The sequence below is a fragment of the Lontra canadensis genome, unplaced genomic scaffold, assembly GCF_010015895.1.
Source record: "Lontra canadensis isolate GAN:19392208 unplaced genomic scaffold, GSC_riverotter_1.0 scaffold63, whole genome shotgun sequence".
NCBI classification, from domain to species: Eukaryota; Metazoa; Chordata; class Mammalia; order Carnivora; family Mustelidae; genus Lontra; species Lontra canadensis.
In genome coordinates, this window is record NW_022631057.1 from 4,298,350 (window position 1) to 4,314,603 (window position 16,254).

At 37.7% G+C, this 16,254-nt stretch overlaps 1 protein-coding gene across 3 annotated transcripts in view; it reads right to left on the reverse strand.

Annotated features, from left to right (window-relative positions):
* The window catches only part of ASPM (assembly factor for spindle microtubules), a 66,166-nt gene that overhangs the window by 9,591 nt on the left and 40,321 nt on the right, over positions 1 to 16,254 (reverse strand). For 2 of the 3 annotated variants that reach the window (XM_032878186.1, XM_032878185.1), the window contains exons 18-21: positions 8,353 to 13,104; positions 4,751 to 4,917; positions 3,261 to 3,357; positions 1,514 to 1,723 (exon numbers count right to left, since the gene is read on the reverse strand). In XM_032878186.1, the coding sequence (XP_032734077.1) occupies positions 1,514 to 1,723; positions 3,261 to 3,357; positions 4,751 to 4,917; positions 8,353 to 13,104 (5,226 nt within the window). The remainder of the gene's footprint in view (positions 1 to 1,513; positions 1,724 to 3,260; positions 3,358 to 4,750; positions 4,918 to 8,352; positions 13,105 to 16,254) is intronic. The other variant, XM_032878187.1, reaches the window with a different exon arrangement.

Genomic DNA, 16,254 nt, shown 5'->3' on the forward strand with positions numbered 1-16,254 from the left:
TCTGTACTCGAGGAACTACAGAACACTCATGAAAGAAATTGAAGAAGACACAAAAAGATGGAAGACCATTCCATGCTCTTGGATCAGAAGAATAAACATTGTTAAAATGTCTATACTGCCTAGAGCAATCTATACTTTTAATGCCATTCCAATCAAAATTCCACTGGTATTCTTCAAAGAGCTGGAGCAAATAATCCTAAGATTTGTATGGAACCAGAAGAGACCCCGAATCGCTAAGGAAATGTTGAAAAACAAAAATAAAACTGGGGGCATCACGTTACCTGATTTCAAGCTTTACTAAAAAGCTGTGATCACCAAGAGAGCATGGTACTGGCATAAAAACAGACACAGAGACCAGTGGAACAGAGAGCCCAGATATGGACCCTCAATTCTGCGGTCAAATAATCTTTGACAAAACAGGAAAAAATATACAGTGGAAAAAGGACAAGTCTCTTCAATAAATGGTGCTGGGAAAACTGGACAGCTATATGTGGAAGAATGAAACTCGACCATTCTCTTACACCGTACACAAAAATAAACTCAAAATGGATAAAAGACCTCAACATAAGACAAGAATCCATCAGAATCCTAAAGGAGAACATAGGCAGTAATCTCTTCGATATCAGCCACAGCAACTGTGTTTGTGTTTCAAGATATGTCTCCAAAGGCAAAGGAAACAAAAGCGAAAATAAACTTTTGGGACTTCATCAAAATCAAAAGCTTCTGCACAGCAAAGGAAACAGTCAAGAAAACAAAGAGGCTAATTAAAGCCTTGAATGTACTAACTATAATGAGAGAAGTATATGAATACTAAACTCAAAACAAATTATAGTATTCTTTTTTTTCAAATTACAGTATTCTAAGCAGAACTGCTGAAGATGGTCACAGTAAGTCAGACAAAATTATCTGAACTGATTTCTCTAGTTATTAGGCAGTCTTGCACAAATCTAGCACAAGACTCCTGTAGTAGAACCTCTCCATAGTGGCCTTTAGGCTTCCAACTTATATTTAATGAACACAACATAAAAGATTTTCTTTTTCATTTCAAATTTAATTATTTTTGTCTTTGCCAGTGCTTCATATATTGGATGCCAAAAATGTCGTGAACTCTCTCAGAGGGATTTTCTCTCTTGCTGATGATGTGGCAGTTATGACAGGAATGGTAGCTCACAGCACCTCAGAGTTGCTTGGTGGTAGCAAAGGGCTATCTGAATTACAACCTCCTTCATGTGTGGAGCTCTTCCCTCACTCTTTCAGTTCCTTTGCTAAGATTCATTACAAGAGAAAAGTTAGTGTGCCTTTTTGGTGAGCATCTATGAAAAACAGGCTCATAGAACAAAAATTGATAGCAACCAGTGATCTTGTTACATGGCTCTGCAGAAGCTAAATAAAGTCAAGTTATTGGTTATATTAGCTCTGAAATTATTGTCCAAAATCTAAAATTTCTGGACACAATTTAACACCAAATACTTTCATTTCACATGACTGAGATATTCCACTTGAAAATACTTACTCTTTTTCTTACTAACCAACCACGCACTAGTGCTTGCAGAACAACTGTAGATTTTTTTAATTCTAGGTATTTTATCCTTTCATACTCCCCAGCCCTCCTGGCTCGTATATATCTCTGGATGGTCAAAGCGGCAGACTTTTGCCGAAGGAAGACCTGCCTTCCTTTATATCTTCTAAAATTTGCTTGGATCAAACAAGCAGCTCGACGTCTCTATAAGGAAAAATGTGCAAGTGGCATTAATAGAAAGGTTTAATAATTTTAACCCACTGGAGGCTTTTTAATTTCTCAGTGTAAAATGAGATGGTATAATTGTGATTTTTCTTTACATTTTTAGCTTACGAATGTCATATTTCATATACAAGAAAGGTGATGGTGTATAATTTCTAAACCTATATAGGTCTCCAGCTAAACATTAAATTTTTATGAATGTGCAAGCCAAGGTCAATAGTTATCTGGTTCTGTTTCCCTCTTATCTTCTTGATACCTCTCATTGTGAGGGAGAAAAGGAATAATATCACCACAGGACAAATACACTTAATAAAAATGCTAGCAATGTAAAGAAGAGAATGGGCATTGTAAACAGCTATCAGGGAAGCTGTTCCTTCAAGAACCATAAAGTACATCTTAGAACCAGCATATCTTAGTTTTTTCAATAAATAACATCTTGACAACCAAATTCTAAGACACCTGAAGAAGTATATAAATTAAAATGGGAACGAGGTTTGCTTTAAAACATAGATACCCTCATCAACTGGCTGAATGACCTTGGGCAAGTCACTTTACCTCTCTAGACTTGTTTGTAAAACAGGTATGCTAATAATAACTACTTCAGAGGGTGATTATGAGGATCCAGTCAGCAAATATACACTAGTAGGTATAATAATAAGGGCTATACGATAATAGTGAATATTATATGAATATTAAAATTTATAAGCAGAATTTTAGTTTTGATTTCTTTAATAAAAAGGCTATAGGTACTGCAGCTATTCTAGACTTTGATGTTAAATATCGTTAATAGATCACCAATTATAGCTTAAAGAATATATTATTAAAGGTGCGCCTGGGTGGCTCAGTGGGTTAAAGCCCCTGCTTTCAGCTCAGGTCATGATCCCAGGATCCTGGGATTGAGCCCCACATCGGGTTCTCTCCTCAGCAGGAAGCCTGCTTCCTCCTCTGCCTCTCTGCCTGCCTCTCTGCCTACTTGTGATCTCTGTCAAATAAATAAATAAAATCTTAAAAAATATATATATATTATTAAAGAATATAATAGACAAAATTTGCTATATCTATCAGGACTTCCTCAAAATAAATTATTTACTCTAAAATTAGTTACTTCAAACTTGGATTTGAGAGTATTTTGTAAATATAAATATACAAACACAAGTATTCATGAAAAATATTTTTATGAGTAAATACAATTTTTAATTAAGTGCAATGATATGTTTAAAATGTATAGTTAACAAAAAACAATTTTTGGGGCCCCTGGGTGGCTCAGTGGGTTAAAGCCTCTGCTTTCAGCTCAGGTCATGATCTCAGGGTCCTGGGATCGAGCCCCGCATCTGGCTCTCTGCTCAGCAGGGAGCCTGCTTCCTCCTCTCTCTCTCTCTCTCTGCCTCTCTGCCTACTTGTGATCTCTGTCTGTCAAATAAATAAATAAAATCTTTAAAAAAAAACAAAAAACAATTTTTGTTTTGTTTCATAAAATAGTTCTTTGCAAATGAGCTCTTTTTTTTCTTTCTGCACCTACTTTCATCATTAAGAAGTGTTCACGATCCATTCTTCCAGCAAGCGTAGCTCTCCATTTTCTCTGAATGATAATTGTTGATGCTCTCACATTCAGAAACCTAAAAAGTAGTTAGTGGAAAGCAATTACAAATGTCTTTAATCTACTCAATAAGAATTTATGTACATCCCCCCCCAAATACTAGAGAAAGGAAATATAAGAAAGATAATGAGAATAAAAGAAAGTGGAAAAGTATAATTCATATTTAAATTGTAGCAATCAGAATTCTATACATATACATAAACACACCCTGAACTGACACAATGAAAAAGAAGTTCTGCAATTAGCAATATTCCAGTGATAAGAAATATGAATTTCTAGAATGAGAAAGAATTCTGAGCAGGATCAAAAGAAAGTACAATTACTCAGACCTAGACAAAGCCTAGATAAAGCAGGTGCTGGTAGAAATAATGGCAGAGTATAAAGTCCGAGTCCATATTGCAACTGATTCATTAAGCAGACAGGACGAGGTCACAAAGAGAACTTGGGAGATTAGAATAGCATCAGGCAAATGAGGCATGGACACTTATTTGAAAGGAAAGCTAGGCATCATGCAAAGATCCAAAATGAAATATTCTGTAAGTAAAACTGGAGAAAAACTTAGAAAGTGAGGGTCAGATATTAAACTTTAGGCATCAACATGGTGTAATTCATAAAAATTAAGAACAGATTTAACTTACATCATGTTGTCACATTTCTTAGAAAACAAAGCTGAATGTTAATGAGAAAAATTTAGCTTTTTGGATCAAGAAACTTAGATAATGGTCCTTAACAGCTGATAGCAGCAACATATCTTTATGTGGTAAGCCCTGGGCTTCTACCCATGGAATTTATCAAGAAACTCTTCTAACACTAGTGTTCTCCTAAAACAATCTTTAAAACTACCACTGATACAATAATTCATCAATTCTGGTGACTGAAGAAAAATTCTTATGCTATGAAATAAAAAATAGCATTAATAAACTGACAAGAGCTTTAGAAAAGTTATTTCAAAGAAATGAACAAGGAATAGGAAAATACAATGAAGATAAATAATTTGATAATTAGGTCTTCATCATCAAGGTAAGAGTGTGGGAGCTAAGTTAAAAAGAAAAAAAAATGAATGAGAAAACAAATTTGCTAGTAGCTAAATTGACAAACAAAATGGATGATTACATGAATAAGGAAACCAAGATTTTACTAGATTATTTCATTCACTTCCCCTCACTTTCATCTCCATGAAACCAAATCAACTTTAAGTACTTTTTACTGAATTATAGGAAGGCCCTATCTCAAAAAATAAGACAGTCTTAGAGGTATACTTTGTTTCCTTAATGGAGATAACACCAACAAAACAAACCATACAAGTTAGGCATAGCAAATATTTAAAAGAAAAATCAGTAAGCAATATTATTTTATATACAGACTTGGCTACTACACACACATACTCCCCCAACACAAACATCATATATTACCGTGTTCTCTCCCGTTTGGTATAGAAGCAACCTTGAATGATTTTAACAGCTTTTAGTACAGCTAGATACTCTTTACGTGCTTTCCGATACCTATACCAGGCTTGAATCTTGCAGGCAGCTTTCACTTTATGTAAATAATTCCTTGCTTTATAGCTCCTCCACACAGCCTATGAAACACATAAATATAACAAACATGAGCTCTATTTTCTTATAAATCGAAAAAAAAATCAGTATTACAAACAGCTAGTGTAAGAATGGTTAGCCAAAACTCAACTGCAGAAATATAGTCATATAATAACTCTCTTTTCGTTTAGGCTCATTCACTCCTGACATCTATGAGCCCTCTGAAAACCCTGGGGCTAACCATGATGAAAACCTCCTATATACTTTATCACACATAACCCGTGGCCAGTTGGGAGCTAAGACTCATATAACCCTAACAATCTTTCTAAATTGTAATATATGTACAGTGTCTGAAAAGCCAGATATGTGCATTGTCCTCACTATCTCAATCCATTTGGAAGAACAGAAGGAGAAGGAACACTGACTACTCTACTTCCTGGGAAGGAAAGGAATCCTAACGCCTCCCACCTCGCTTATATCCTGGGTTTGGTGTCCAGGCTGCAGCAAACTTCTGAGAGCAACTCTCTGTCAGAGGACTATCAGCATTTCCAATTTCTGTGACCTTGAGACTGACTAAATGTTTAAGTGACAATACGACTTATTAAGCCCTTAGCACTGTACTAAGCACTGTAGGTCCTTACAATAAGCATGGATAATATCATTATCTAATTTAGAGATGAGTAAATCAGGAGAAACTGAGTAACTTGTTGATACAACAGTAATAAGAGGAAAAGGTGTCTTATTTATTCTTTACAAATATCTCATGAGATGATTAAGATCTCTGTTTTACAAAACAGAAATTGATGCTGAGGAAGAAGAGACCTGTTATACCAGAAGACAACAGAGTCAAGATTTGAACCCAAGTCTGTTGGACTCCAAAATACCTAAAACAAATACTGCAGCCACGCCTTGCATGGGGATCAGGATTCAAAGTTAGCTCACAAGCAAGAAGTATATGAATGTCAAAATTACTCTTGTGATGTCCTTAACTTACTCGAAGTATATTATATGAGGTCTTTATGTAAACAAACCTGAATACCAACATACTGGTATTCACACTGGGAGCCAGGCATCAGTATTTCTAAAAATTCCAAGTGATTCCAATGTGCACTAAAGTTTGAGATCACTGATTACATGTTTAAAACAAGATGGGTAAAATACAACTTTTAAATTTAATTATACATGAGAAAAATAGCCAAAATTTCCTAAGATTGTTATTTTGGCTTTTCTGTCATTTCAGTTGAATATCACCCTAAGTAATACATCCAATTAACGTACTTCAACCACTAACTTTTTGGCGGCATTCATGCTTGGAATTTGAGCGTTCTTTTCTTCCTCCCTCAATCCTTGGCTTCTTCATACCATAAATCTTTCAGTTTTCCTTTTTCGCTCTTACTACCATGTTTTAGCTTTTCCTTTCAGTATTCTCTTTTTAAAATTATTTATTTATTTAATTAATTTATTCATTTTAAGTTTTTTTTTTTTTTAATTTGTTTGACAGGGATCACAAGTAGGCAGAGAGGTAGGCAGAGAGAGGAGGAAGCAGGCTCCTCGCTGAGCAGAGAGCCCGATGCGGGACTTGATCCCAGGACCCTGGGATCATGACCCGAGCAGAAGGCAGAGGCTTTAACCCACTGAGCCACCCAGGTGCCCCTCCTTTCAGTATTCTCAAATGTTGATATTCTTCAAGGTTGAAGTCCCAGGCTGAATCTCTTCTTTTACCCATTTTCTACATTATTCCTGGATGATTCCATCACTCCCACGACTTCAGTTATTAAATGGATACCAATAATGTAGAAGTCAAATTCTGAAATCCATGCTACTCTTCAAACTTCAAACTTCAAGCCAACCACCTTGCTAAACATCTCAACTGAGACATCTGTTAGGTACTTCATCAGGTACCCCAAACTGAACTCATCACTAATCTTCCAATCTGCTCCTCTCCTCACTCCCTGTGTCAGCGAACGGTAACATCTGAGTTACTTAAGTCATGCACATGGCTTGGATGCTTGCTTTACGCTCTAAATAATGCAAATAATACCCCTTCCACTCAAACTAATCTTCACAATCCCATCGTCACTACACCTTACTAAACTATCTTTTACCTGACTTAATGCCAATAGTCTCTCGGCTGGTCCCCCTTCTCCCCTTCCAATCCCTCTTCCACATTCCTGCCAGAGTAAATATTTTAAAAATAATGATTCTGCTTTTCTCCTTTTTAAATTCTTCTAGAACTTCTTTTAATCCAGTAGAAAAGACTAAACTTGTATCTGTGTCTTACAAAGCTATGCACAACCTCACTCCCTGTACTGCCAAGGTCTCCTATCATTCTCTATACTGCACCACACACACTTTCTCATTTTTGAACTCTGTGTTATCTCCTATAGCTGCATACATTGAATACATTTTATTGGGCTATTTTTAACTCATCCTTTGGCTTAACATCTCAACTTAAATGCCATTTGTTCTGGGAAGCTTTTTCTGAGCAGGGGGACTAATTTAGGTTTCCCTTCTTTATGTTCCCAGCAACATACACTCTCTCTCATTTTGTTTTATAATCATTTTGTTTTATAATCTCATTTTGTTTTATAATCAAGCTTCCTTGCTCAATTAAGTGCTTTAAGGACAGCAACTAATTATATCTGTCTATGCCAGTCAAACACAATAGCTTTTTAAGCACATTGTCACCACTGGACATCTATTTGCTGAATGAAAACAACGTATCTAAGTTTAATGGCAAACCAATAAGATACCAACATACCACACCAAGGTGCAAAGCCCAGGGTATGAACAGGTAGAAAATAAGTTGCTGAAGTACCCGATTCAATTCCTGGATCTGCCTCTCCCTATGTGACATAAGCAAGTTATTTAACCTTTTGCAGTTCCTTCATATTTTAAGAAAAATAGTACTCTACGCTTCTCTCCCACGGATATATGTATGTGTGTGAGAAGAGCAGATATATTTCTATACGTTATATAGAATACATATTTATGTGTAACAATAATAATGAAAAAATTATATGAAATTGTTTTGGAAATCAAAAGTGCTAAATGTTCTGAATAAAGTACATGCCTAGCTTAAGTGGTCTTATTAATAGATTGGTAGGGGAATAAAGTTATACAATTTGGTCTAAATTTTGCCAAATCTCATTTTACCTTAGCTTAAATTTCTCACTTAAAATTTGTTTTTATTCAGCAGAGAACTCCCATTTATCAAACTATATTCTCAAAATTAACACCTATTGAAATGCATCACGCAGAGAGTGATCATGTTCAGAAGAATCCCAGTTCTGTGTTGTATTGGCTGAATTATCATTAGCGCCCTTTCTCTGCTCTCAAAAGTTCCGTTTTAGAAGATAAATGAAATGGTCACATAAATGAAGTATTATGCTTTATGACCTGCTTAAGTTAATTTTACAAATTCTAACAAATATTGGTTAAAGAAAGAATGCAAGCTTTACATTTAAATATAGAACTACCTGGATTTTTACGGTGCTATCTTTAATTTTCTGAAACTTCCGTTTCTGTATAAATCCTCTCATTCTAGCTTGAATAATGATGACGCTGCTTCTAATTTGTAAATACACTAGTCTTTGACGCTGTGCAGACAAAAGGGCTCTGTAGCGATTCTGTAAAACCACTGCTGCCTTCCTAGAAGATAAGAACTGCCTTCTTGTTTGCCACGTCCTGAAATACCGCTGGAGTGTCAGAGCAGCTGTTTTCTGCTGAACGAATCTTCTCCGCTGCACCGCCATCTGGAGGAGGGACTGAATCAGGAGGGCAGCTCGCATCTGCGTTTCCGATTTCCTTGTGACCGTTTCACAAAAAGCTTTCTGAGTTGTTCCTGCAGCCTCTCTTTGAGGGTGCTCTGCCTCCTGTGAACACCCCCCTGGGGCAGCTCCGCGCCACTTCGGAATCCCAGGGGCCGCGCCGCTCCCAGCCCCACACTGAGTTTCCGTTCTGTGCGGGCGGGATGCGGACAGCCGAGCCACCGCGGCCGTGCTCGCCTCCGACAGGTTGCTCAGCTTCCGTCTAACTTTTACGCCTCTGAAAATAGCCAGGATAATTAGTACAGATTTCTGAACTGCCAAAAATCGTTTTCTTTCCGTTTTTACTCTGACATATGACCTATAGTAATTCTGTATAACCACAACGGCAGTTTTCTTTGCTTGATAATCAAGTCTGGCCCTGTGCATTCGGAAGACTGACTGTATCAGTGTGGCCGCCAGCTGCATCTGCCGGACATCCGTTCGCACCTGAAAACCTCTGTGTGAAGACTGGACACAAATGCCTGCTTGGGAGCGCGCTGCGGTTAGTGCTCTGTATCGTCTTTGAACAAAAACTACTTTTGCTCTCAAGTGGAGAAAACGCTTCCTTGCTTTGGAGGCTTTAAAATGCTTCTGAATAATAGTGGCAGCCTGCTGCTGTTTCTGAATCTCTTTCCGTATGATCGTGAACTGGAAATCTGCCCGAGTACAGGTTGCTGCCTTCCTGAGGGCATCGTGTTGAAGGACTTTCTTTTTATTTGCTCGGTATCTTTCCTGTATGACTTTTGCAGCCCACTGAATCTTTTGGTAAAAAAGATACTGCCTATACATTCTATATGAGCTTTGTATAATGATAGCAGCTCTGTGTTTTTCCCTGAAAAGCTGTCTTGCTTTCATTCCTTTATATGTGGCCTGAATGACCAAAGCAGCATGTCTTTGTTGGACATAATTTTCTCTTTGCAGTTTCGCAGCCCTGTATGTTCGGTAACGTTGCTGAATGAGAATTGTGGCATGTTTCCAAGCCTGAAATGTAACGTAAGTTCTGTGCATTCTGTAACTGGCCTGGATGAGAACTGCAGCCTGGTGCATCTCCTGTAACTTCTTCTTTGCCGTCAGCCTTCGGTAAGACGACTGGATTGTAACGACCGCCCTTTTTAATTTCAAGAATTGGTGCAAGTGCTGCTTGGCATGAACAGTGGCCCGATATTTCCTCTGAACAAAAACAGCAGCTTTTTTGAGGGAAATGAATCTTTTCCTCATCACTGAAGATCTAAACCTGCTTTGAATAAGGGTTGCAGAGGAATGCATATTTTTCAGACGTCCTCTAGCTTTCATCCCCCTAAACGCGGCCTGAAGGACAAGAGCAGAATGTCTTTGTTGGAGATACCATACTTTCTGTAGCTGTGCAGCCCTGTTTGCTCGGAACTGCTGCTGGATTACGACTGAGGCATGTTTCAAGGCCTGATACCTCACATTGGCTCTGTGCATTCTGAAAGCTGCCTGGATGACCGTAGCCGCCCTGTGCATCTCTTGCATCCTTTTCCTGACCACCTGTCCTCTGTATGATGACTGGACTTTAATGACTGCCTTTTGTAACTGCAGGAATTGTTGGAAGCAATGCTTCGCGCAAACAGTTGCACGGTATTTTCTCTGAACCCAAAGAACAGTTTTCCTGAGAGACAGGAATCTTCTTCTCATCCTGAGAGTCCTAAATCTCCTCTGAATAAGAGTTGCAGCTAAATGCCTAATTTTTAAATGTTGTCTAGCTTTCATCCCCCTAAAACCAGCCTGAATGCATATGACAGAATGCCTTAATTTGTTATACCTTTGAAATTGTATGTTTCTTTCCTTCACTGCGCGGTACCTTTGCTGTACTGTTTTTGTTACCTTCTTTAACTTACTAAAATAGGTTTGTTCTCTGTGTCTTCTATAATACGACTGAATGAGTGTGGCTGCACTTTGCATCTTTCTGAGAGTCTGTCTAACTCTCATTCCTCTAAAACTTGCCTGAAGAACAGTAATAGCTTTCAGAATTGCCAAGTACTTTGCACGCTGAATTTTACCTTGACAATATGCTCTGTATCTTACCTGAATTATGATAGCTGCTGTTCTCATTTTATGGTATCTCACTGTTGCCTGATGCATCTTAAACATGGCTTGAATAATAGTGGCTGCGATGTGCATGTGCTGGATTTGTCTTCTTGCTCGAATACCTCTATAAACTGCTTGAATTTTAACTGCTGTCTTCCTCAAATTAAGATATTCCTTACGTTGATGGCTTGCAATTTTAATATCTCGATACCATCTCTGAATTTTGACAGCCGCAGCTCTGCAGGTTGCATAGTTTTTTCTGGTTTTGTAAGCTCTGTATGTGGACTGTATAGTGACGGCTGCTTTGTTGCACTCCTTTATTTTTTTTCTTACTCTCGTACTTCGGTAAGCTGACTGTAAAATGACTGTAGCTGCTTTGGTTTTCAAGTACAACTGACGCTGTTTCCTTCCAACACTGTAAGCCCTATAATACATTTGAATCAGACAAGCAGCCTTTTTCATGATTTCCCACTTCTTTCGTTGCACATACATTCTATAGTATGACTGTATGACGACCGCACGTTCGTGCTGCTTTTGAATCCGCCTTCTCACTGCTCTGCCCTTCCATGTAGATTGAAGAATCAGTGCTGCTTTTCGGAGTTCAATGTACTCCATGCGTTGCTTCTTTCCTGCACTCCGTGCTCTCCAGTGTCGCTGGATGACTAATGCTGCTGCTTTGAGCAATCTGAACTGTTTCCGGGCTTTGGCCATTCTAAAAACAGACTGAATGTGCGCTGCAGCTTGATGTTCCCTTTTGATCTGCTTTCGCACTTTCCAGCCATGATAAGCAGATTGGAGAGAAACCACAGCTGCCTTGGTCTTCAGAAATTGCGTTCTAACACCACGGGCAGTCCTGTATGTTCTGTACCATCTCTGAATCTTGATAGCACACTGAAGCACATATTGATATTTCTTCCTTTTACTATAGCCTCTAAAAGCGGTCTGAATTTGAAGAGCAGCTATGGACTGTTGTTTGATTAGCTGGCGAACTTTATAACCTCTATAAGCTGCCTGCAAACAAGTGACTGCTCTCTTGACTTGCAGGAAGTTCTTCCTCTGATTGACCTGTGCTTTATATGCACGGTAGTAACTCTGAATGACAACAGTTGCTTTATAAATTTCCAGGTAGTACTGCCGCGTCTTTCTCATTCTGAAATACGACTGTAGTGAGACGGCAGCTTGTCTTCGCAACCGCATCTGCTTTCGAACCAGGTGACCTCTAACAGAAGCTTGCAGTTTGACACAGGACACCCGCATCTGCACGTATTCTTGCCTCCGTAGTGCGGCCATTTTCGTGGAGCGGTACCGCTGCTGGACGAACAGCGTCGCTGCTCTCAAACGTGAATACTGTTGACGGCTTTGCTTCATCTTGACAATTGACTGTAACTTTACTGCAGCACTTTTTAGGCTCAGGAACTTTTTTCTGGAAATATAAGCTCTGTAACATGACTGAATTTTTATAATGGCTGTGAGGATGTGAATAAACTTTCTCCTGGCTTGCATCCCTCTATATGCCGACTGGAGAACGATGACAGCAAAACGTGTTTTCTGGTAAGATGCTCGAACCTGCTTCGCTGAAACATAAGCTCGAAAATGAGTCTGAATTACAATGGCAGCTTTCTTTATCTTCCTATATTTCTGTAATTGCTGATTTTTTCTTACGTGTGCCTGCAACTTGGTAGTAATTTTCTTAAGGTTTAGAAATCGAAATCGGTCTTGTCTCATCCTCCAGTAGGACTGAAAAACACGAGCAGCTCTGGTTTGTCTGTGTAGATTACGAGCTCTCATCCTCCTAAAAGCAGCCTGCAGTCGAATGGCCGCAGCCCGTTTCTGCAAATACTTGGTGCGCTCAGTCTTTGCTTTCAGATATGCTTTGTAGTACTTCTGAATGGTTAGTATAGCCTCTTTTTTTCTTTTATATAACTTTTGGGCTTGAAGGCTTCGGAATCTTGTCTGAATGTTAACAACACAAGACCTAATGTGAATGTATTTCCGTAATTCTTTGTGCATTCTATACCATGATTGTATGACAACAGCAGATTTTTCTTCTTTAGCTCGTTTCCTGACATGCCACTCTCTAAAAGCTCTTTGCAGTGTTATTGCAGCTTTTATCTGTAATTGCATTTTACGTTGCTTCCATCTTCTGAACATAGACTGGATTATGAGACACGATGACTTTAGTATCTTATATCTCTGTTGATCATGTTTTCTTCTTAAATAAGCACGCCAATGTCTCTGAATTGTAACTGCAGCCCAAAGATATTGTTTGTAAGATGTAACAGCGATTATCATTCTTATCCTAGATTGCAGGATGACAGAATAATATTTCAATTTCAGAAATTGTTTTCTAGTGGAATATCTTCTCCAATATCTCTGAAAAAGGTAAGAAGGGAAACAAAGTAAAACACATAACTTTCTATACTTACAACCTCTGCAAGTATTAATTTTCCTAACATTTGGTTTAAAAATAAATATATTAAATTAAAAAACAATATTATTTTTGGAAAATACTTGTCTCTTTTGTTTGTAGTTTAATTTCTATATTGATAGAGCTGTAGCCAATTCAGAAACCCTTGTCTCAATCCTAGTGGTATTTATATTGCATTGGTATTCCAAAGACAAAAGAAATGTAAAGCAAGTTCATATTCTAAAAGAATAGTCTGAATAAACTATAGTAATATTCTGCTATCTATTGATTCTAAGTCATTTCCTACGAATATAGTTTGGATTTTGTTTTCTCCCCTTAATCTCAAGGCTGCTAAGCCCATCTAGTGATGATTGGAAACTGTTTGTGTGAGGGATCCTACACTTAGAAACAAGTGAGTTAGGTTATTCTTAGTCATTTTTTTCATTAAGAATTAAATTACTACTTCTTCGTAAGTTTAGGAATTATGGACAGTCAAAAAGTAGAATTCTGAAAAGATAAGAGAAGTGAAAACCATTTGTTTCTTGAATAGCCAATGTTGCTTTCTTCCCATACCACCCACATTCCCTAACTCCTTCATTGGGGCAACACTGAGGGGAGAATTACCTACTGTAGCCTACTTTACCTTACGTATATAAGCTAAACAGTATAGGGCCTAAGTACTTCTGTCTCCTAGAAGTACTAACACTGTTATGCATCTGTGCCTGTTCCAAGCCCACCTATCCATGGGAGAGGAGAGTTAGGACCGCTCTATGTTTTCCCAACAGATATTGCCTTATTCTTTACTCTGTGTCAATTGTGATTTTGTTCCTACTCTTGAGCCTGATAAGAAATAATGAAACATCACATTACTATGAAGAGATGCATAAGTAATTAAAACACTTATCCAACTATATTTAAGCATATTCATGCAAAATGGCATTGAAAACTCTAAGTTTGATGCAAATGTGAAGGATTTTTATTAAGCCGCCTCAAAAAAGTAGGGAAAAGTAAAGCAGTTATTATTCAGAGTTGCAGTTGCCATTCTTTTTCTTTTCTTTCCTCTAGATGTTCATTTGTGAAACCTTCAAACTCAAAAATTAAAGAGTGAGTGTGGATAGCTTATTATACTTTGATAATCATTTCTTCTGAATACTGTTATCAGTCTCCATTACTGAAATGGTAATCAGTGTTGATATAGCTCATGGAAGGTAAGTTCTTCCCCTCTCATCGCCGTAGAGACTGAGCAGCACTGCCATCTGTCTGTTAATACTAAGTAGCTTTGGGGTGCCTGGGTGGCTCAGTCATTAAGCGTCTGCCTTTGGCTCAGGTCATGATCCCAGGGTCCTGGGATCGAGCCCCGAGTTGGACTCCCTGCTCAGAGGGAAGCCTGCTTCTCCCTCTCCCACTCTCCCTGCCTGTGTTCTCTCTCTCTGTGTGTCTCTCTCTGTCAAATAAATAAAAATCTAAAAACAAAACAAAACAAAACAACTAAGTAGCTTTAACTATAGAGCATTATGTATAATTTACTTATTTAATTCTCACAAAAACAAAGAAAACTTACAATGCAAAACTCTTCCCAAAGTCACATACCAAGTACCAAGAGTTGATATTAGGGCCTAGATTTTCATATAAAAGAAGGTGCTCTTTCTTCTCCACTGTAGGTATCTGTAGTAGATTGCTTTCAAAACTCCAATTCTTCATCTCTCCCTATCTCCACAACCTTTGTCCTCTTACTAAAGACACAGAGTCTCTGCTTGATCTTGGCTAGGGTAGTCATAGAAAGAACACAGCATACCAGTGTAACCAGAGGTCTACAGAGGTTTCTGGCCAGAGAACTAAACAGGGTAGCCCGAAAAACACCTGGAAAGTCCCAGGGAGACTGAAGAGAAGGGATAGTTCAGAAAAGTAATCCCTTAATGTTATGAATTCCTGGGTTCACCATTAAGCTGTGTACCATTAAGCAGACTAGCCTTTGAGTAATGATCATTACCATCTAGATCCCAAACTGGTCACTCAATGACATACACATGGGACTGATACAAGTATCACTGTAAACGCTTTAAAAAAGGAACTCATGTTGAAGCCGTACCCATGGAAGGCTGATAAGAAGTTGTGGCCTGAACCCAGCATGGCAGATCATCTCATAAAACTAAAATAGCAACATTCACATAACATTCAAAATATTCAAGATGTAATTAAAAATTACTTGGCATAAAAACAGAATGAAAACGTCAACTTCCATGGGAAAAGACGATCGATAGATGCCAATGGAGATGACCTAGACATTGGAATTACCTGACAAAGACTTTAAAACAGCAGATGTAAAAATGTTCCAAAAGTTGAAACTGATGGAAGAATAGAAAGTCTCAGTAAAAACATCAAAGATACAAATAAGAACCAAATGAAAATATTAGAACTGAAAAACACAATAACCAAAATAAAAAAAAAAAACTCACTGGAATGGCTCAATAGCAGAAAAAAGATGATAAAACAATCAACATACTTGAAGATCAATACAAAGAATCTAGGTTGAAAAAGAAAAATGATTTAAGAAAGAAATATCTCAACAAACTAAAAATAGAGAGGAACTTTTTCAATATGATCAAGAACATGTATTCAAACCTACAGCTAACATCAAACTTAATGGTGAGAAACTAGATGCTTTTCCCTTAAGATCTGGAATAACAAAAGGAGGTACCCACACCATTCCTATTCAACATCTACTACAAGTCCTGGCTAATGTAGTAAGAAAAGGATATAAAAGGTATACAAAAGACAAAAATAATAAATCTTTCTTTGTCCACAGGTGACCTGATCATCTATGTAGACAATCCAAAGAAAGGACCAAAAAAACTCCTGGAACTAACAAACAATAAGAGCAAATTTGTAGCATATTAGTATTAGTATTAGTAGCAACAAACAAACAAACAAACAAAAAACAAACAAAAAAACCCACTTCAAAATACACCTAAATATACACAGGATTTGTCTGAGGAAAACTATGAAACTAATGAAAGAAATCAAAGAAGATCTAATTAAATGGAGAGAGATCACGTTCATTGGTAGAAGACTCAATGCTGACAGTTATTCCCAACTTAGTCTATAAATTCAGTGCA